This window comes from Takifugu flavidus, chromosome 1 (genome assembly GCF_003711565.1).
Source record: "Takifugu flavidus isolate HTHZ2018 chromosome 1, ASM371156v2, whole genome shotgun sequence".
Lineage (NCBI taxonomy): Eukaryota > Metazoa > Chordata > Actinopteri > Tetraodontiformes > Tetraodontidae > Takifugu > Takifugu flavidus.
Genome location: NC_079520.1, coordinates 10,981,868 through 11,004,487, shown reverse-complemented (window position 1 = coordinate 11,004,487; position 22,620 = coordinate 10,981,868). Strand labels below are relative to the sequence as shown.

At 43.7% G+C, this 22,620-nt stretch overlaps 1 protein-coding gene across 1 annotated transcript in view; it reads right to left on the bottom strand.

Annotated features, from left to right (window-relative positions):
- The window catches only part of igsf3 (immunoglobulin superfamily, member 3), a 60,703-nt gene that overhangs the window by 25,607 nt on the left and 12,476 nt on the right, over positions 1–22,620 (bottom strand). Inside the window, exon 2 of the mRNA XM_057027827.1 lies at positions 17,607–17,987. Within this exon, the coding sequence (XP_056883807.1) occupies positions 17,607–17,987 (381 nt within the window). The remainder of the gene's footprint in view (positions 1–17,606; positions 17,988–22,620) is intronic.

The window sequence follows — 22,620 nt, the reverse complement described above, 5'->3', positions numbered from 1 at the left end:
TGATAAAACAGTAGCAGCAGGGAAAAGAAAGGGAGTAATCAGGTGGGTCAGACACCGGGGCACTTTAATGAGACGCAGCCGTCTAGAGACATACAGTAGGTCCAGATGTCGATAAACAGGTCCAGACATCATTAGAAGAAAACATACCGTCCAGCAGCAGTGAACAAGGCATTTAAGGACAGCAACCGACATTTATCTTCTTTTATGAGCTGTTCTCTACTATATTATAATGAACATAAGTGTATTATTATACAGACTTATATGTGCTTAGTGTCTAATGCTTTATTTTGAAAACTCTCTAATGGTCGCTATTCATATCAATTAGAACTTTCTGTGATCAAAGATGATGTATAAAATATGCTATAAGGCTAAGGTTGAGTAAAGTTAGTTGTTCTTTTTTTTTTTTTAAAAAAATTGTTCTTTGTAACTTATAAATCATTTTTGGGGTTTAATCCTGTGTGGCAAACCTGATCCTGACGTAGATGAACCTTCATCACAACACACCTACCATGCAGCCTGCCATTGTCATAGCAACCCTCCCCCATGATGCTGAGGCCCCCTGAGACAGCCAGTGGTTACTATAACAACCACACCCCAGGTGGATATGTAATGACACCGTGCTGAGTTTTCGCCTCCCTTGTGGCTTGTTTCCTGCAGAAGTATTTAACACTCTGACTTCATCTCAAGTCCTCTGGGCCATAAAGATACACACAAACACGCTTGTTGACGGATCCAATCAGCACCAGCCAAACCCATTTTCGTAGGGTCGAGCCAGGGTGGTAAACAAACCAAGATCCACCAGTAGCCCCACTGACCTCAATCTGGAAAGGATTAGGAGCACTATGAGACAGCATCCACAAGTACACATACTCACTTTCATCATTTATGAGGACAAAGCACTGATATTGTTTTCTTTATTATGGCTACCCATTGATTATCTTATCTTAGCTGTGGCCTATAGCTAAAAAAAAGTTTTAAATTAGTTCAGAATTTTCCCCATTATTTTCCAAATGCTAATTTCACCGTCCACTTTATATGATCAATACCAGATCAAATTCTCGTTCACTTACTAACTACGGGTCACAGATCACAATTAACCCCTTTGGAGTACCGAGAGAAAAGCCAAGAGCTCAGAAGTATGAGGAACTCTCCACAAAAAAGGCCCCGGAATTATGTCAACCACGGCTCACAGTCCAAGCCTGCAAAATGTTGGGGCTTCAGTGGCATCAGGGGCCATCAAGAGTTTTAATCTTTAATCACACCCCCTCATACTGGGCTAGATCAGAGAAATGACTTGAAATCTGAGAAAATGAAAGGTTTGTCTTTAATGTTCTAAACCCACACAAACGCCCCTATAAGCAGTCTGGGTCCGCTGGACAAAACTTCAATAAGCACGACCATTGTCATTTATATGTTGCTAATGAGTTTGTGAGTGGGTTAAAAGGTTTTTGGAAACAAGAAAACAGCAGTGTCATATGTATTTATTAGATATAATAATTAATTTTGTCTAAGAATAACCACAAAACATCTTTACACCTCGTCATATCTCATTATATAACTGGAAAATGTCCATTCAGATTTCTTCTTAGCACTAAATGCCACCTTAAATCTTGACAAATTTTAGTGAAACTTATTTCAAATCCATATATGTGTTCCTACATCAGGTTGACCCTTTTGAATGTCGATTCTGCACTAAAGCTGCACACTTGTCAGCAGAAAATAAACAGTTTCACCAGTTTATGAAGGATTTAGTGTCACATTCCTCATCTGGATGACATTAGAAGCGACAGAAATCGGAAAGTGGCGCCATTAAATCCTTTTTACCCTGAATAATCAGCCAATCGCATTACGATTTAGGAGCTTTTCATGTGTGGATATGAAGAAAATGTGTTCTTTTTTTTTTGACTGACATAGAAGCTGTCGATCCTTTATGAATCTTTAAAACTACTCTCTTCCTGCTCTACCTCATCTGCAATTTCTGCTTTCATCTGCTTGCTTTTGAGATCTCTTACTCTCGCCTCGCTGAAGTGAGCGACGGTTGTCATACCTCGAGCTGGCCTTTAAAGTCCAGGCACACGGGGATAGAGTGTGTGGAAGAACACCAGAACACAAAAGTCAGAGAAAAGGAGATTTCACAAATATGACATGGGGGAAGGGAGGGCGGAAATAATTCATGAAGTTTGATCTGCACTTTTTGCATGTGACGGCTGTTGAAGTGGCAGCAGGAGAAAAGATTTGTGACAGAGAGAGTAAACAAGCAGGAATCAAACCGGGGTGGTTTCGTTACGCTGTCGGCTGCAGCTGAGGGAGGAAGATGACGACTGAATGAACTGGAAAGATTCGTGCTGCCCTCTGGATGTTACCACTGCTACAAATGTTCTGGCCCACACAACCACACGCTCTCTCCTTTAAATAGCCCAAACACCGCTAGGCACCCACACACACATATCATTTGATTGTATTTTCCGTGCCTTTTGTTGCCATGGCAACAGGAATACGGACAGATTGTGTGGCTGGTATTTCTGTCAAGAGGAACTATTATGGACAACGACTTTTTTCACTATTTTACGACTCATTTTAGAATATCTGGAGCCGCATATGCTTAGCTACACCTTGCTCACATCATGGAGCTCTCGTCTTCTCTGTGCCATTATTTTGCATCGTGGCCAGCTATTTAGAATAGTCTGTGTAGTCATTATTTCCTGAACTTTGACAGAATGTCCAACTGTCTTTGGCTTAAGCTTTAGCTTATATGTTAGTATTTGCATCAGTGATGCTTGGCTCATAACTCTTTATTGTTTGTTTGTTTAGAGTTGGATGCTATTAGCTGAGCCGTTATTGTTATCTGGGAAGTGTGGGGCACTGTAGAGTTTAATGGTTTGGGATTTGGCCAGAATGATTATATGAACAACCTGAAACATTGTGCATAATAGATGCAATACATAAATCAATCCTCTGCTGTATGTATTCTCCCCCTTTAATCCTTAAAACCCAGTATAGCATGAGAGCAGGGGACAAGGTCTGGATTAATAGCAGAAGACATTTTTTGGGACAATCATCGCCCGCGGCAGTTTTGACCATTCAGGCCAACCAGAACAGCGTGCAGTCTTCGTCGCCAGAAGTACAACTCAAACCAGCCAAGTGACAAGACAATCAGAGCAGGCTGAGGCCACAGTCGGCACCACAACCGCCTGGATCAAGATGATGACCCACCTGTCAGAAGCAAGTTACACTCTGGCAAGGCTCACAAACCAGTCAAATCCAGTCCATAATAAGGAGTAATAGAACACCCTTTCAATGAAGTACCTTCCTCTTTTAAAGGTTGAGTTTCTGCTACATGTAGAATTATCGGCATTAGTAAAATGGACGAATAACAAAACCCAGCAATTACACACATACACTGAAATCTAAGTTTGTTCTACTCTCTTTCCACACAGCTGGCAACACTGGGCGTTCCACATATGGCCACACGGTAACCTGCTTTATAGGAAACAAAAACAATACTACAATTAAATCAGCAAACCCGAACACCTTTGGACTTTGGGGAGCCATCTTTGAAACACAGACCAGTCTTGACATGTGAAAACAGTTCCTGCAACTGGGAAAGCACCTCAAAGGACCGAAGGATAGAGATAACTGAGGAATGAAAGAGGGTGTATCAGCTGAAACTGATCAATGTTATACTGCTGCTTCACAGTGTGAGAATCAAGTGTGAGATGGAGTCCCAGCATTAGGTGTGTGTCATTTGTAGCAGCCTTCTGCTAGCGCTGCCAGCCTTCCGCCACAGCTGAAGTGTGTCATGCTTTCAGCATGTAATGGCCTTAAGTGTGTATGTTTGAGACACACTTACACGCACGCACGCAGCCACGTAGCATAGACACACAGCAAACGGCCGCTTGGCAAAGCCAGTTGAGTAATTATTGTTAATTACTCTGAAACTGAGACAACTGCTGAGAGGGGAAACATCACAAGTGGGCGATTTTCAGCTCCAATTATGTTTGTCCACCATTAAGCAGACGACGCCTCAACAACATGACGCGGAAGGGAGGTGTGTGAATGCGGAAAGTGTGCCTACACCCGCCTTTTCCAAACCTATTATCCATCATTTCGCCTATTTACAGCCTTCACTCCTTTGTTCTTCTCCACAGAACTGCTGATGAGTCAGAATGAAGGATGGAAGGGTTCGACTGGCTACAGCTGAGAGGAGAGAGGAGGGCAAAGTAGGAGGAAAAAGTAGAAATCTAGAGACACAAAACACTTTCTCATGAGACTGGAGAGTCCTGTTGGTCTTGAAACAAAACACCGAATAACCAGTAAAAGAAACTGTGATAAACTGAGGCGTGCACTCCGTGCCCCAGAACATGCATGATAAGAAGCCCAGGATACAGAGCACAAGAGCAAAGACAGGGCAGGCTGAGGATCACACCTTGGAGTCAGAAAAGAGGCATGTGGGAGCTCTTTTTAACAGAGAAGAAAGGGGCCAGACTGGGGCTGAGGTCTGTGTTGTGGGATCCGCTTCCACAGCAGGGGGTGGAATACATCCATAATAGAACACACACTCAAGATCAGATGAGTCTGATACCTTACTGAATAAAATACAGGGCAGAACACTCCTCTTGTTTCTGTATTTTTGCATTATTTGTGTGGTATTTACTAACCCAGAGATATACGATTTGTAATGGTTTAAGGTCAGAGCGCTGCCAGTTGAGATGGCACCTGCCTGTGAAGCTTTGGACCAAAAGTTTCTTTATTATTGTGATAACTTCTATGATAATACACATGAAGTGGGCGTCTTAGTTAACAGAGATGTATGAGCAGGCACATTCTGTGATGAACACTGTTTTTAACACCTTTGATTGATCCAGATTTGTTCTTCTTGATCAGTAAAATGATGCAAATCTACCTCCACTGGCAAAGTTATACTGGAACCAGTGGTCAAGGATTTAGCCTAAATTCAAGGTACTTCCTCTTTCTGTCAAGATTTTCAAAAGCCTTGTTAAAATATGGTTGGAAGCTAATGAAGCAGGCGGTTACAAATGCAGAATAATTTAACGGTGCCCTATTGATCAACCCTTCCTTAAAAGCATAAATGACTGCTTAGGGGCTGGATTTCTACCATCCTGGGGGCTGTTCACAGCAGCGAAAAGCTTCCACCCTGTTCTGCTGGGATGACTTCAGTTATACGAGCGCCGGTCAGCTGGACTAATTTAACTCCTGCTTGAAGAAGCGATCTGAAGCTCTGCAGTGTGAACTGCCAAGGACAGGAGTTTATATTTCCATCAGAACACTGTTACAAACAGGAACACCTGGAAGCTCTAAAAGCCTCTGAACGCTCAGTGTGTAATCACTCGCACAGAAAAATGGAAATGGGCCAAAGCCGGAGTCCATGCTATTAAAAAATACATATGCTAAAGAGGAAGGGACCGAGTGATGGGCTGTGGAGTTCAGAGCTCACAGCGTCGGACAAATATCAATACTTCTTGTATATTTGTTAGAGTGTATGCTAATTTTCCCAACCCCAGAAAAGAAGCCACTGTTGGGCTAGTTTTGTCACTTCAGTTCTTGAAATAGTTCCCCTGGTGTGAGCTGTAATTGGTTCTCCAAAACACTGTAAACACGTCTCTAGTGTATCTGGAGATGATGCAGACGTCAACATGGACCCGAGCCAGTTGTCCACAGCTTTGTACTCATCTGTCTGAGAGTATTTTCCATTTTTGTTTGTGTTCAGCAGTTGAGATGATTCCAAGTTAAAAACTCTCACCTCCGGTTGGTGGCCTCAGTCTACAAATACTGGACAACGGCACTCTGAGTGAGGACTGACTCCCACGATGCCGAATTCAATGTGACACACAGAGTGAGCGTATAAATGTTTAACTCACGCGTCACATTCATTTGTGAAAGGGAGGCAAAACCGTCCAAGACTTTCTCACAAAGGCACATTTACAGATTTCGGGAGGATGATTACATCCATTATTCACTTAACGGTGCCTCTTAAAATCCAATTAGTTCTGTAAAACTTGGATTTTTCCAAAGTATTCTAGATTTAGATCATATCAGAGGACCGAATCAGCTTTGACTAAAACTTGCTCGCCTTTCCTATTTTCTGTGTTTGCTCCCAACTGTCGTATAAAGAAAATAACCCCTTATCCCTATAAAACAATCGCCATGCTAATGTAGCATTGCTGCCCCTATTTGCACAAAATATAATTGAAATGTGCAAACCAACAGTCACCATGAATCCTAAAATAATTATGGCACATATGCTCCGTTTTGAGGCAAATGCCTCCCATTTTAATCTTAGATAATCAGTTCTTCCCTTCATAACACGCCTCATCCTGTCTGCTAAAACTGTGACCAAATAAAATGAATGTAAGAAGGGAGAGTGGGAAAGTGGTGAAAGGATATGAGATCTTGCAGGCGCTGTTGGTAGATTCTCAGTTTGGAGCTGTGAGGTCTGCTAATGGAACACCAGTGTCTGAGCGTGTCTGAGCCATCTCACGGGGGTCACAATAAAAGAAAATGGACCTCTTCATTATATATTGCATTGCATATGCAGAAATATATTCATTGTCATTCTTTATGTGTCCCATTTCCCCCCCATGCACCCACCCACCCACCCTCTTCCCTGACTCCCATCCACACAGAGTTCTAGGACATTATCTGCCGACTTTCTCTTGCGCTGGGTGATAGCTGCCTCCGAGTATCCAATTATCACTTCTTCTGTTTTTCCCAGTCTCTCTCCTCCTCTTAGCGGTCTTTATCGCAAGCTGATCCCCGAGCATCTTGTATTCTGCACGTCAGTCAGACAATGACCCTCTTGCATGTTTTTTTTTAATCCGAGGGGGCCGTCAACTAGCAGAGGGAGTAACATCTGCTCCGGAGAAACACAGCTAGCCGCCCGTGGCAGTCGCAGCTCGTTATACCGAAGGGTAGCAGAGGCAAACCAAAATGAATCTCTCTCTCTCTCGCCTACTCCGCAGACACACCCACCCAACAACACACAGAAGAGCCAGAGGGGACGGTTGCTCTCACACAGTAGTCTCCACACCGCCAGCCCAAACAGAGCTGTGACTCAGCCTACTCACCCAATCACACATAGTCCTAAGGGTTGTACTGCTTATTAACTTTTTTTTTGAGAGTGAGAGAGAACATTATCCTTCCAGAAATTACTGGATAAGCACATTGTTGCAATCCGCATGAATATAGATTGCCAGGACTATCGTAGAATTCCCATTATAATTACACAGCATGTTTTTAAAGTGTTTCAGGCAGATCTCCCCTTCATTCATTGATCTATTTCACGGATCCATTATTTTCCTAATAATTTCCTGAATACTAAAATCCAAACGTCCTCTGTAGAAATAGTGAGAGACCGGATTTATTTGCATTATTTTATGATAGCTTAGGTTTTGTACGAAGAGCGACATTTTGGCCATATTCTTACGTGGCTGCGTCAGCTAGCATAGCAATCTGTGGATTAACCAAAACTTTTCAGGCTCATTCATGAAGCTTAAAGGCCCAATTTCAGTTGGGACTTTTATTCATCATTGCTGAATATTGGACACCAATACAGAGGACCATGCTTTTTGGGCCTTTTTCCTGTATTTCAGCAATATATATTTTCGGAATTATGTCTTTTTTCCTGGATGGTTTAAATGGTTAGTAAGAGGCACAGCAGAATAAGAAAGTAAGAAAAGAAAGAGTGGGAATGTTATTGTGGCAAGAGAATGGTGATGTGGAGTTTAAAGGCTGAGTGTTGCGATAAGAGGAACCTGCGGTTGGAAGGAGCTTTCAAATATGAGACGCTGTTTATACAAAGGCAGAAGCTGAGGATTTAAGACTGAATAATACACACCAAACATGGGCAAATATGCGTGCACATAGAGGTATTTAAACGCACACACACACACTATGACACAACCCCTCACTAAGGCCTGGCCAGGAAATGAGCCTGAGTGTTGGGAAGATGGAGAGTAAACGGGAGATTAAAAAGGCAAGGCGTGAGAGGAGGGGTAGTCTGCAGAGAGGTGGGAGAATGAAAGACAAATCTTCCTAAGAGCTTTTGAGAAGAGCTGTGTGCAAAGCTATCACTGACTGAAATCCTTTACAGCATCAAAGATTTACTCATCAAGCCTAAAGATACAAAATATTGCTCCCGCTAATACAGCGTCACCCTCACTCTTCCTTTCCATGCATTTCTCTCACCGGTTTCAGACCCACTTTCTCATCTGTCATGCTTCCCTTTGACGTTTTCCATCTGCTCATAATTACAGCAAACACTCGGAGCTCAAAAATAGAGAAATGGCTACAGATGCCCCCCTGCATCTGCCCGTTTGTCATCTTCATTGATGCCATCCTGAATGTTGTTAGTCTATGTGCAGAGGTTTGGTCTGTTTGACAACATCGGCACACACACACCCCGAGTCAAATCACTGCTTGCACACACCAACACTTCCCTGCTAATATCTAGAGGCACATATGGGAACACATGAACACAATGTGCAGTCATTTGCACCAAAACACACTCTGCCACTTGCTCTTTATAAACAGCATTTATCAAGTCTGTTATGATTCTAATATAACTGGAGGTGTGAGTGTTAAAACTAATAAGCTCCATCCCTTCGCTGCACTTACTGTCTTGCCTCCCTGTTTCCCCCCCTCTCTCCATTCTGCTCACAAGAGCTCCCACCTCTCCCTTCATGCCCCGCTCCATCCATCGCTCCGGCCCCAGATGGTAGAGCACTGTGACCAATTAAAGTCTTCCCTGAGGATGGAACCAGTTATAGCCCCAGCCATCTGACCATTTCTTGGTGAGCGTGTGTGTTGTTGTACATGCTATATAGCGTGGACCAGACCATGCTTTTTGTTTCTTTTACTAGTAAAATGAGGACATTTTAGGGGTATCGGGTGTAAACTTGATTTTATGGTTAAGGTTTAGGTTCAGACAACTGTAAGGGTATGGGAAATGCGTTCTACCAATGTAGGTCCTCGCAAAGATAGAAGTAAGAAAGAAGTGTGTGTGCGTGTGTGTGTGTGCGTGCGCGCCTGTATATTTAACCTTGCAAAACATCCTTTAGTCACCTCACAGCTTTGTTTTTGGGTTGTTTTTGCTGCCTTCTTGCATAAAAAAGGGAAAATTTTAGTCGATACAATCTTGTTTAACTGTAATAAAACCACACTGTAGGATTTGTAAATACCAGTACTCTGATGTACAGAACACATGAAGGATGGAGGACATGTATACTTGCTGAATATGGCCAGGGGTGGATGACATTTCTTTATTCTATCTGTGAAATGGAGATCTCTTGAAAGCATAAAAGAAATGTGGATTAAGGAGGCTGTGAAGAAGAAGCCAAGGTTACAGTCAAAGCAACACAAGGGGGAAAAGGGGGAGTGAAAAGGAAATGGAAAGAGATCTGATCCAATTATTTACAACTGGGCAGCTAGTGTTTGTAGTCTCTGCTATGCTAACATTAGCCATACACACAGCTATCAAGAAGACATCCTGCAGTTATGGAAAACTGGAAGGATGCCACCAGTGGAAACAGCCGTCCTGTCTTCAGAACTTCATCCACAAATGCTTTTCCAACTAGTTTTTTTAGACATCCACTCTTTCCCAGAGGTCACCTCCAAGAGATAGAAAAAAAATCAGAGGATTTGGCATTTCCATCACCCTTTTCTGATGTGACACTTCAAAACGTGCATAAAAAAAACAGAGTAATGAAAAACCAGCTTATGAGGGATGGGGTATCGGAAAAAAACAAGCGTGGCCAGGGGAGGTTTGCAGGGCTCAATTACCAGGCAGCCGTCCAGCCGGGCAGCAGATGAGGACGCAACTGTCTGTCTGAGCTGCCAGCACTGAGGGGAATTAGGCATATGCCAACTTTACATCCCCTCTCTCATTCAAGCACGCAGACCCAGACAATCACCAGCACAAACAGCCGCCCACCCCTCACTCCACCCACATTCTCTGCCGTGCACTCTGGGGGAACAGGTGGCGGCATATGGGGACTTTTCCACTGGTGCTTTTGACCACAGTGAACCGAGCCGCGCTGAGCTGATTTTCATTTCTGCTGCCAGTTCGGCCGTTCTGGGCTGTGCTCCTGATGTACTGCAGTGGCAGCAAAGCCAGAAAGGGACACTTCGGTCAAGGAGCAACGCTGGGGTGACTGAGACTCCATTCTCAAGGGTGGAGATCAGAGAGATCTTTCACAAAGTCTCTGTCTTCAGCTCTCATATGTCTGTTTTCTTTCAAATATCAGCCTCACTACGAAGCCTCTTCACGCGTTTGCTTTGGGCTGAAGGAGCCATTAAGTCTCAGCTGGTGAAAACTCTGCCTTTCTATCGCTTTTACGGTGAAATATCAAATGTGGAGAGGCAAACAATGCGCTCTTTAGCTTTCATGCAAAAGGTAAACAAACTCTTCAGGCTGCTGTGCCGTGTTATTTGAAAACATACAGGAAACGAGACAAGTCATTTTCCAGCTGCTCTTTCCTGCCACGGTCTCTATCCTGCTGCTTTAATGTTATGTACTTAACACAAGTGTGTCATCAGGGCCGCAAGGACGAGTTCTGTTCTGGGGAAAAAGCCCGCTGTCCTGGACTGTCGGACTGAGCTCAGACCTGCCAGAACAAATGTATGCAACAGACCCAAAGAGTATATGTGTGCTGCAGAGGCCAGCCGTTGTGCTGCTTTGTGAGTACAAAGATGGGTTTTAAGAACGTAAATAAGACAGCTTTACAGTGTATCAGTGTGCGTTATTCTATTCTGTGCTACAGATTAAATGTATAAATGATTTGACCCTCACTGCTTTAACAAAATCAGGTTTAATCTATAAGTCTCGACCTTACTTTCAGTGGCCACTTTAGATTGGCCGATGACGAGCTCTTCAGCCCCCACTCAAGTTCTAAACCTTTTATTGAAAATGAACTTTTTAAGTGTAACTACAACAGAAAGGAATAAAGTGGTTAAAGCCTGGTGTTTGTGGTAAACTCTAGCGGTGGGATGTGTTAGAGGAAGAAGCCCCTCGTTGATGTTTCTGCACCTAAATATGTCCATCCATCCATCTCCTACTGCTTTATGACATGGGAACAAAGGTCAAAAGTCATGATGGATCGCTATGGTTTTCGAGGTGTCATTTTACAAACTCCAGATGTTATTTACAGCACGGGACCGAAGTGCCAATCAGTAGCTTTTGTTTAATACAAAGAAGAATCAGAGATGTGTCATCTGTCTTAATATACAACTGTGCCAACCCGTGGTTGTTGGCATGGAGACAATAAAAATGTACATTCGTCCTCGCCACAAGATAAGCCTAGTGAAATAAATATACTTCGCAGCAGGAGTCTTGGAATAACCTGCTTCTAGAGGGAAAAGATGAGAGCCAATAACTGTGCATCCTTTTATATGTGCATAAATGGATTTTGATGCCTCTCTGTGTATTTGTGTCCGTGCCAAATCTGATGTACGCATGAACCAGGAAAACCTGCTGCCCCCTTTAAGTGCTTAGATAAGGCTTCAAAGCAGCCTTCAACATCAAACAATCAGGGGCAACCTGAGTGCCCTTTACCACCCATGAGTCCTGGAGCCATGCCGGCGCAAGTTCCACTCCTAACTGGCACACATTTGAACAACGTGAACACAAACACTAATTATCATATCTACTCGCATCCATATTTACGCTGAATTCATATTCAGACTGGCTGAGGCTCTTCGGTTAATCTTACAGAGAAGAGGCACTAGATCCCCGAGGGTTAGCGCTTAGCTAAGCTAATCAAATTGACTACAGAAGCTTTGCTGCATCTTTAGCCCATTATGTAAACATTAATAAACATAGGCAGTCAACACACACCAATGTACAGAAACACGCAAGCACACACACACCTTAACTTATTAAATCCTTGCTCATTAGCTAAGCTAAATAGTGTGGGTGATAAAAAATTCAAACCATCTCTGAAGTCATTTTTAGGTTTTGGAGGGTTAACAGGAAAAATCTGCTCGCCTTTGAGCTATAAGTGCATTTATATTCAGTTTTAATGGCATCAGCCACTTAATTGGTCTCAAACACTAATTGGCTTTGAAAATTTTGGATGAAGAGATTCTGAAGTGTGAGCAGAAGTCAGTTCAACTGGATCTCTGCATGCTCTCATTTAGCTGGGGAGTTGCTTCAGTCTGAATATACAACTATACTCTGTGTACGTTTCATGCAAAGGGCTTGGAGTACTAACATGGAAATGTCACTTGTGACCATCTTTACAAGGCAAACATTTCTGCCTTTTTCATTAAAAAAAATATTAGTCCTAAAAATGAAATTTCCTTTGGGTTATTTTAACATTCAGCTATAAATAGCTGCGATAAACACAGCCATTAAAATGCGTGTGCGTTGCACCGGTCTACCCTACACATGCACATCGTGAATACAGCATCATAGTGTTCCCTTCTAGAACACATTATAACTGTATGTCTTTTTTAACCAGCATGTATGTTATTTGCTTCAATGATTTGCTGCCATCTTCTGAAATATTCAGTAGAAATTGTGTTTTATAATTGCACCATCTTTACCAGAATCAATTACGATTGTGACATCTGTCCTGGGCGACAGCTCACTCAAGTGTGTGCCTGTGTCTGTGCTTCTGTCTGTGTGTGTGTGTGTGGAGCATTTGGCGTTGCACGCTGGGTCGTGTGGAGCAACCCAGAAGCCCTTTTTGCTACGGCAGAGGAGAAGTGTGAGGACATGGCAGGTCCGATGTGGTGATAAAATCTGTGCCACGGAACCAGTGTGTGTCTCAGTGCGAGCGCACACACACACACACACACACACACACACACACACACACACACACACACACACACACACACACACACACACACACACACACACACACACACACACACGCAATGTTAGAAAAGACAAGGAAGATAAAATACTTTCACACAGGCTACTGATCCCAATCAATACAAGGCGACACAAATTCTCTTTTCTGCTTCCTTACACTTCCTTTCCTCTGTTCACCTTTAAATCGAGTACATTTCTATCCATTTGATTGATTATTTTATTATTTGCCTCCAATCTTATGCTTAAGCACATCAACCACTGATCCCACTGACAAGGCTACACAAACACAAGTTTAATGGGAACACAAAAGCACAAATCTCCATGACCGCCGCATTCTGGAGTTCAAACTAAAACTAAAGTCTGCAGCTAAAACTGAGGCTGGAGCTTTGAACTGGTGGTAGCAAGCATGATACACATGAGAAGGAAGATGGAGGGAGAGAGAGAGAGAGTGGGGGGGGTAAAGGGAGGTGTGGTTTCCATGACAACAAGTGTATAAGATAGAATGTAAGATGACATCTCCACATTCTGTCCATCTCATTAAGTGAAGTGGAGGAGTGCAACTTGGCAGCGCCGAATCCCTCGTGAAAAGAATGGTAAGGGACCAAATCACACACACACACACACACACACACACACACACACACACACCACACACACACACACGCTGAGCTCAGCAGAATCGTGATTCAGCTATTCTCGCTCTGTATGCTTGGCACTGCACAGCTCCACTAGAAAAAAAACACTCCTTCTCTGCCCTTTTCCGAAATACTCGCATTCAAAATAAATTATTTGCATTTTAACCTTGAGTAGACATTGCCTTCGATATGTCTGGCTCACATCTGGGTCAGGTTTGCATCTGATGAAAAGATTGCTTCGCTTCACTAAAAGAAAAGTATAATCTGTGCCATGAATTGAATATAAATCTATGAGGCACCTGATGGCATTTTTCATCCTTAATTGAAAATCCTACATCTCGTCTCTTGCTTTGTCCTCCATTTCTCACTTGGCCTCCTCAATTTGTGCTGGCTAATTGCGTTTGGATCTGTACGGTGGTTAGTAACTGCATTAACCTCGGGAGTCACATCAGGCAGGGACCATTTAGAAGACACCCTATTGCCAGCTGTATTGTGGGTAATGCCTCAGGGAGATGGAACCAATCAGATTGGAGTTGAGAGAAGGAGCTCATCATTTATTGGTCACACACTCCATTCAGCGTCCCTTTCCAACACAGCCTTTACCCTCCCCATTCCACTCTTTCCCCCATTTCCTCTACTCTGTCATTTTTCACCATCCATCTTGCTTTCTTTTTCTTCAAATCCACTTTCTGCCAAACATAGTTTTTTTTCTGGTGTCACACATTTGAACACAAACCTTTTCTTCTATTCTCCTGTGTGGTAGCAGTGAATAATGGAAAAATGAGAGTGTTGCTCTGTGGAAAATTCACCCTGGCTTCGTTCTGGTTCTGTTACCACATCACAACAGCACGGGGAATGGATGCCTCCTGCCAAACGCGGAGGCTCGCATCTCTACTTCTGCCAGCATGGTGACTCTCCCAGAGCTTTCGGGACAGTGAGGTGAGGGTATATGGGAGTATCGTAAGTAAGAACGCTCAGCGAGGGCTTGTTGTTCAGATGGCTGTTGGGCACACTTGTATGCAGGCTGGTGCGTAGGATAAGGACAAACACGATGGCCATGTCGGGCAGTTGTCCTTTTCTTCTGCAATCTGATGTGTGGGCGGCTAGTTAAACACACACGCGCATGCGCAAACAGGCACCCACAACTCCACACTTAAACAACACACTGGGATTAGTCAGCCAGTGTGATCAGAGGACGGAGGAGTTTACAGAGAAACCACACATGGCCTCTGAACTCAGAGGCTGTTCAACACCTGGGCTTGAACACAAGGCTTGTGTAACATCAGTCAGCAATAAGATATGCACAAACAGACACCCCTCAACACCCCTTAGGAAAACAGCGTGGCAACGGGTGGGAGGCATGGAAAAAAAATCAGTAATTGCAATATTAATTATCACTTAGATAAGCGTTGGGGCTATTTCTTGATGGTTTTCCCCATATGGGGTCAAGGGGAGGGTGCTAGAGTCTAAAGCTGCACCCCTTCGACAAGTCACCAGCTGGTCACAGGGCCATGTCAATGGAGGGCCATGGAGGGTTTGATACCTTGCTCAAGGGTACATCTGCAGTGCTCTTGAACCAAGAAACTCTCCCCTAGGACTAAAGGTTGTGTTAACCAAATAATAAGAAAAACCCTCAAGGTTTGTCATTTGCAATCCAAATCCCATCCAGGTGGTGGCGAGGGCATATCCATGACCTGAAATAGTTTCATCTTGATATCTGTGCGCGACATCATCCCCAGCCTCTTGCATTATTGGCTGGAGCATTCCTGGAATGCTGCAGTACTGGAAGGTGAAAGGTTTCGGCCGACAGTTTGTAGGTTGCCGAGTGGCGACGGGGGAAGCAAATGGTAACAGGAATTCAAGTGAAGATATCTGCTGAGGGCAGCTGCTGCTACATTCCAGACCAACAGGAGGGTCAGTCACAAAGAACACCGGAAAAGTGTTCATTGTCAACCGTACTCATATTATTGCATCATCATTTTAAAATATGACAGTGAGACAGATTTAAGACATTCTGCTGTGTAGGAGTCTGACGTCTCACCCTTGGTCTGCTTCCACAGCTCGCTCCTCTGTGTGTTTCTGTGTGTATATAAATCTTATACCTACCGGTAAAATGTTGCTGTGCTTTTAAATGTGTGTTTTTCACCAGCTGAAGACCATTCAGGTTTGGGTTTTTTTCCTCCACCATCTCCTAACTCATTAGCTGCTAAACTCAGCAGCTGCCTGTTGTATAACTTTATGATTCAGGTCACTCTGGAGTTCTTGACTGCAGCATCAGAAAAATCAGCCTTCTTTCACTCTGACATGTTACATCCAGCCTGGGCTGCTGTCAACAGATTCCAGCACTCCAATATCCTCAGTATAATATAAAAGTTGATCCGGTATCCATTGACTCGAGACCAGTGTTGCTAATGTTGCTGCAGCTTGACGTCAGAGATGGTGAGACAAGGACGCACTTTGTCTCTTTGGCATGTTCACAAATTTGAATGGAAGCATCGAATTTCCACACAAACAACCATTGTTGTAGTCAGACATCTGCAGCTCTAACTTCAGTCTTCCCCTGAAATGAACCTAAACACCTCACACGGACATGCAACTCCTCTCTGACCTTCCACTTCCTGTCTCCATTCTCCCCATATTTCATCGCTACGACTCTCCTGGTTATGCTTGTCCTTTGACATCGTCCTTGAAAAAACACATTCTCAAAGTCTGCATCAGCAGAGCAAATTGAAGAAAGAGGCCATGGATGATGGATGAAGACAGACAGATGACAAAATAAAAGACAGAAGAATGAGGAAGCATTTGGAGGGGGAGGGGAGGGGAAATGCAGGGCATTGTTTGTTCATAATGGCCCAAGAAGGGTTGCAGCTGCTGGGGAGTAACAGAGAGGGTCTAATGGAGACCCCGCTCCCAGCTCTGTGCTGCAGGCCCCATGAAAGTGGGTTAGGAGGTTAAAGACACAGGAAGGCTCAGATAACAAAGTCCCTAAACACCTCTGAACACACTTTGGCACTCACACACACTTCTATAAATACCAAGTGCCATCACCACACAATTGTTTGAGTGGCCCACACCTGAACCCTGGCCAATATTAGAATTCCTACCAGAGTATAGAGTTTATAGTATCCTCATAACACTTTCTCAACACAATCTAGAAGTTTTTTAATAAGCCTGACTTTCAGTTTTAATCTGAAAAGTACAAAAATATTTGGTAAAACCGATCATTTCTGCCATCGGCCACATCGCCAACAAAGGCCCAGGAGTAGGACAACTGTGTGTCTTCAGGACTGGAGGCTTGTTTTGTGCGTCTGTTAAACACTATAGCTCTGGGAGAGAGAGTGGGAGATCACCAAGAGTACAAGATAAAACCGCTGCCGCTGTTTAAAACAGAGATCTCAGGAACACGAGGGGTACATTAAGCTCAGGGCGAGGAAAGAATAAAGTAGATGTGAGACAGAAGAACAAGAGTTTGAGTGGGTGTGTGAGGGACAGGGAAGCGCTTTGGTCGAGACGCACGTTTCTTCGGAAAGACACTTGTATGGGTGTAGAGATCACAGCCATCTTTCTGGAGATGCTTCGGTTATTGTTTGTGAGATTAATTAAATCAATAGAAGAATAGAAATCACATTTACATTCACACAGAAGCTGACACGTGTGAGACTCCAGACCTTCAATGGCCCCAAACACCCCTGGTAGGACTGATACAAAGAAACCTGTATTCCCATTTGGATTAAGGTGCATTAGGCAGCCTGGCGATTTTCTACTTTGTGCCGGAATGAGCTCCAGTTTCATAGCCTGCTGGTGGGTAAAGCACATTAGCATTTCTAATTACAAGCGTCTTTCAAAGGTGCTGTGATAAATTTCTCTTCCGTGAACCCAGTTTATTGTGATGTAAATCCCATCCTGAACACAGAATGCCGTGTTCCTACCTACAACATGCACTAACACAATGTCTTTGTTTGGCGATGGGCCTCTTTTTACAGGACCAAACATCATTTTACATAAGTTCTGCCGCCTCTCTCGGCATCAAACAGGTGTCTCACACAATACCCATGCGTGTGGGTGTGTGTGCTCAGTCTGTGTGACCAGGTGGGGGTTCATTGTAAATCTATAGGTGTATGTGCATGGAGGCTTACCTGTGAGGTTTGTACGCGCGCTGTAGGATCCTAGGTACCGGCCATCAGTGTTGGGTGTGTAACACTCAAACAGCCCTTGGTCATTGGCCTGCACTTTGGTGATGTGGAGCACGGCCGAGTCACGGCTCAGCCTCTCCACATAGATCTCTTTGCTGTTCACCCTCTGAGTGTAAACGGCATAGGCATAGTTGGGCTGAGCTGTGCTAACGATGCGGATCTCCCTGTCGGGTGCAGAGGGCAGATACATGGACCACTCGAAGTCCTGCACAGTCCCTTGTTTGTAGCCGGTCACATTGCACCAGATGGTCACGTGGGAGCCCTCGGTCCGGATCAGAGGTCCAGCTTGTACCGTCACCACTCTCTGAGCCACGGCAACACCGGCTACAAGCAAGAGAGACGGCAATAAGAGAAAGAGGTAGAGAGGATGGGGAAAATGAAAAAGACAAGAGAACATGGGTTACAAAACTGGTCTTTTAAATATTTAACACTTAGCATATTTATGCACCTTGTGTCTCTGAGAAAATACAAAAGCATTGTGACATGTGTAGCAGAGCATTCTAGAAAGTACTTACTGAATCTCAGGTATACACACACACACACACACACACACACACACACACACACACACACACACACACACCACACAACACACACACACACACACACACACACACACACACACACACACACACACACACACACACACACACACACACACTTTTTAAACACAACCCACCACTTGAAAGATTTACAGCAGCTTTTTTAAACAGCTAACATGCAATCATGCGCCTGCATTTACGAGCATCTGCTCTTCACCGCCTTGGACAGCACTGCAGCTGGACCAAGGTGAGAGGGGGCCCTGTGGGGGCCGAGGTGAGGGGTCAGTAAGAGCTGGTCAAATACGAGTCAGTGGAGCACAGCGAGCGTGTCAGGCGGTGTTTGTAAAACAGACAGTAAACACTGTTTTGAGTGCTGAGGCAACATCCACAGAGGATCACTCCTGCGATTATTAACGCTCGTACTGCATTTCTGCTGATATTTACTATTGGGACCAAATGAAACTTTGAGGTAAGTTTGTTACTTTTTTCCTCAAGTGTAATTTGTAAAACATAATTTAGATGAGCAGCAGAATACCGATGTTCGCGTTTTACATATTTATTCATTCCAATAACGATACATGTTTATTCATAGAAGAAATTGAATAAAATGTAATTGTAGCCATATGAATACACACGTTTTAAACACGTAGCTGAACTAAGTGTGTACTGAGAAACTGAAGTATGATTTCAGTGTTAAGCCCCGACAGTACACTAATTACTGCTCAGTGTGTTGCTCTCCGATCTATATTTAGGTAGGCAGCATATGTCTTGTCTCAACTCGTCTCTCTCCCTCCCTCCCTCTCTCCTGCCTCATACACACACACACACACACACACACACACACACCACACACACACACACACACACACACACACCACACACACACTCACACACACGGTTCGAACGTCTCTTACTGGGGCAAAGACAACAGAATATAAATTGACAATATTACGGTTTCCTGTCTGCCATATGTCTGCGGTGTGTGTCTGCGGTATGTGTGTTTGTGCACACACATTGTGCAAGACGTGCCTGTGGACACAATGTGTCCCATTAATAATTTAGCACAACAGCTTTTTAACTTCAACATCCTTTCTCCCTAATTTTCTTTCAGGCACACACAGTGAAATGTTGTTCATTCGTGCCTGCGTTCTTTTTAAATAACCAAGTAGCACCATTTGCTTTGTGATTGTCTGCTCAGACTAAAGTAATGCATGGAGGCATTCAGCCAATGCCCAATATCAGAAACAGTAATGAGTGAGTGGCTGAACAAAGCTTCGAATATGAGATTGTCACAAGCTAAGTGGTCCAAAAACGACAAAAGCAGCATCCAGCAGTCTGTATGATTGTTGCTGTCGGAGTAACTCCTGGCCTGAATGATAGATCAACTTGTGCTCTAAAATCCAGGTCTGAATTTTTTAGCCTGTTTAGCCAAAATATTTCATGACTTTTTTTCCTCCTTCCACCATTCTACCCATCAGTCACTCCTCTCAGGCATGTCCTTTCAGTCTGTAGCTGCAGTGAACTGAGATATCAGCTGTTCTAGTCCCCTGAAGCACAGTGCTGGACCATATAGAACATCCCTATAGACACTGCCAATGTATTTTACAATGGAACTGGAAAAAAAAAAACAGATAAACTGTTTGACTATCCACTAAATTATCGATTCAAAAATAGGAATAGCAGGAATCCTCCAAGCAGCCTGGTATTGCTATATCTTGCTAGGATGAAGTGTCACAAATAAATGGAAAGAAAACAGAAACTATTAAGGAGGAAATGCTACAGATGTTGAAGTTTGGAACTGATTATCACCTGACCAGCATAGCTGCCTTCTTTCGCTTTGTTAGTTTGTTTTTTTGTTTCTTTTTTCAAAAGGAAGGATGGGAAGACATCCTGAACAGGTCAATCCATCTCACATCATCTACTTACGTCTGCTTAATTTAGTCTCCTATTAGCTTAATGTTTTGTTTTTTTTAAAAAAAAACCTCGCTGACACAGAGAGAATGTGCAAACTCCCTGGCTAAGAAACAAAGGACCTCCTGGCTGTGAAGACACACCACTGTGCCCCCCCAAAACAAAACAACAATTAGCTGTGACTGCCAGGAGCCTCATTTTGCTGCCGTCTCCCTTTAAATAAACCTCTCTGTGCCTCCAGTTTGCTGGTGCTGCAGATCTGCGTGCCCCTCTGCCTCCCCTCTTTAGGCCTGCGTGCACATGATTCATCGGCCTCATCCTCTCAGTGTCGGTGCTCAGCAGAGTCGTCAGCCGTCACCGCCGCCACTGTGAGCATCTCTACTCTACTGGGGACTGATATTGCTTCTGCCTCTGACAATCAGGACGCACGTCCGCTGATCACAAAATCAGTTTAAGCAGGGAAGGACTTTGACAAGGTTTGTCATCTGCTGTAATCAACGTTATATTTCACTACCTTCACTTGTCGCTCCTGATTAAAACGCTCCTGCACGGCTTATATTTTCATGCAGCTGCTATAACTTATTTAAAGTATCTGATGCAAAAATATGATCAGTGAAATAAAAACTGTGTTTGTGGGAAGCATATGGTAATATAACTGAAATAAACCCCTTGATTGCACACAAAAAGGTATATTTTAGTACATTTCGTGTGCTTAGTTTGTTTGAATATGCATGTTTATATCTCTGATATTAAAATGGGAAAAAGGAAGGAGCTTTTGTTATCAATTTCCTTATTTTATTCTGATCAAGTCAAATATTTCCGCCTTTCACGATTAATGATAGATTTAATTGTGAAGGAATCTTGCGTCAGTCAGCAGCAAGCATTTTCAACATAGAGCAAATCAGAACTTCTCTCAGCCTTCGTGTCTATTTCATTTCCTGCTGCTGCAGGGATAATTCCCCGTAGGACCGGCTGAATAACAAATACAAACATTTGTATAATGTCTTCATTAGAGCATCACAAGGATTACCATGCAGCAAAATCAGTGGAATCAAATTCCTACAAACATCAACTGATACGGTTGAATGCTGTGTGTCTACGATGGTGACTGGCAAATGCAGACCTCTGAAAGGAGATAATGTCCGAGGTAAGATCAGCTGCTACAGGAAAAACTCAGGTGGTTTGTGTCATCAAGCTGCTCGGTTAGCATCTAGTGTCAAGTGTTTAGTTCCTGTGCCTCTTAAGTCATTAAAATATTCTGGAGATTTGCCTTTTTTTTTTAAATTAAAAATGATAATAAACCAGTAATTATTTTGACCCTTCCTGACCACGTAAATACACACAGGAATATATCAAATGGGATTATTTAATGAGCTTATAAAAAGTCCACTGGCCTCTACCATAAATAATAATTCACATCAGGCATTTAGTTTAAAGCTCGTGGTGGACTGTAAGTCTGTTTATGCTAAATGAATCCCGCTCAGCAGGTGATGCACGACTTAAAAGGCCATCATCTCCTCTGACTCAAGCACTGGTTCCCGGTTTTTTGAGCTAGTTTGGCGTCACTCAGTCTACCCACATTGAGCTCAGCTCAGGTCAGGCTGTACCTCTGCATCACCGCTTCTCGTCTTTCAGCTACTCATCTGCTGCAAACGCATTAGTCAGCCAGTACGCACGACAAAAAGACAAACTAATCGTGCTGCGTTTGGTGCACTTTCCTCCGCTCGCCTGCCTCCCGTCATCCTCCTGAAACCCGATGCCTCCCGAGTTCTGATTACTCTCACTCCTTCCCTCCCGTCATCCATCCTTTCCTTTCGCAGCGTCCTGCTCCCCAGCTCTCTGGATGCTCCTGTCTTTTCTGGCTGCCTTGCGGTTCTCTGCGTCTTTTCAGGCAGGATTTAAACAGCTCTGTAAAACTTCAAAGTTCCCATCGCTCTGTGGGCTGTTTAGAAAGGCTGACAATGACACACCAAACCCTGCAGACCTTCAACAGATTCCACTAACCCTCCCCAGCAATCCCTCACCTCTGGCTGTGCCTCTTCAATCAGCAACTGCCCTTATTTTCTTAACAAGGCCACAGATAGTCTATTATTAGTGCTTATCTCCATCTGTACATGCCACAGATGTCTTCTTCCTTATGCCTTCTGTCTCTCTCTGTCATGTCCTGCCTCAATTATTTACAGAGGTCTCTTATCCAGCACAGCTCCATGTCTGCTAACAGGAAACATGCAACCTTCCTCAGATGACGGTGAAGGATCCTTGACTGACCTTGTCCACTGCAGCTACAGGGCTATAATAAAAACAGGGCCATGAAAAACACACACACAAACACACACACACGAGACTTAAAGAGGATTGTGCTAAGTGGAGGGGGGGGTTAAACACTAATCCAATCATTTATGGCCAGTGTCTTAATCTCTGTGGAAACAGCAAGGCCACTAGCAACTCTGCCCAGCAGTCCCATCATCACTCCTCTACACCATGTCACAGGTTAATTACACACC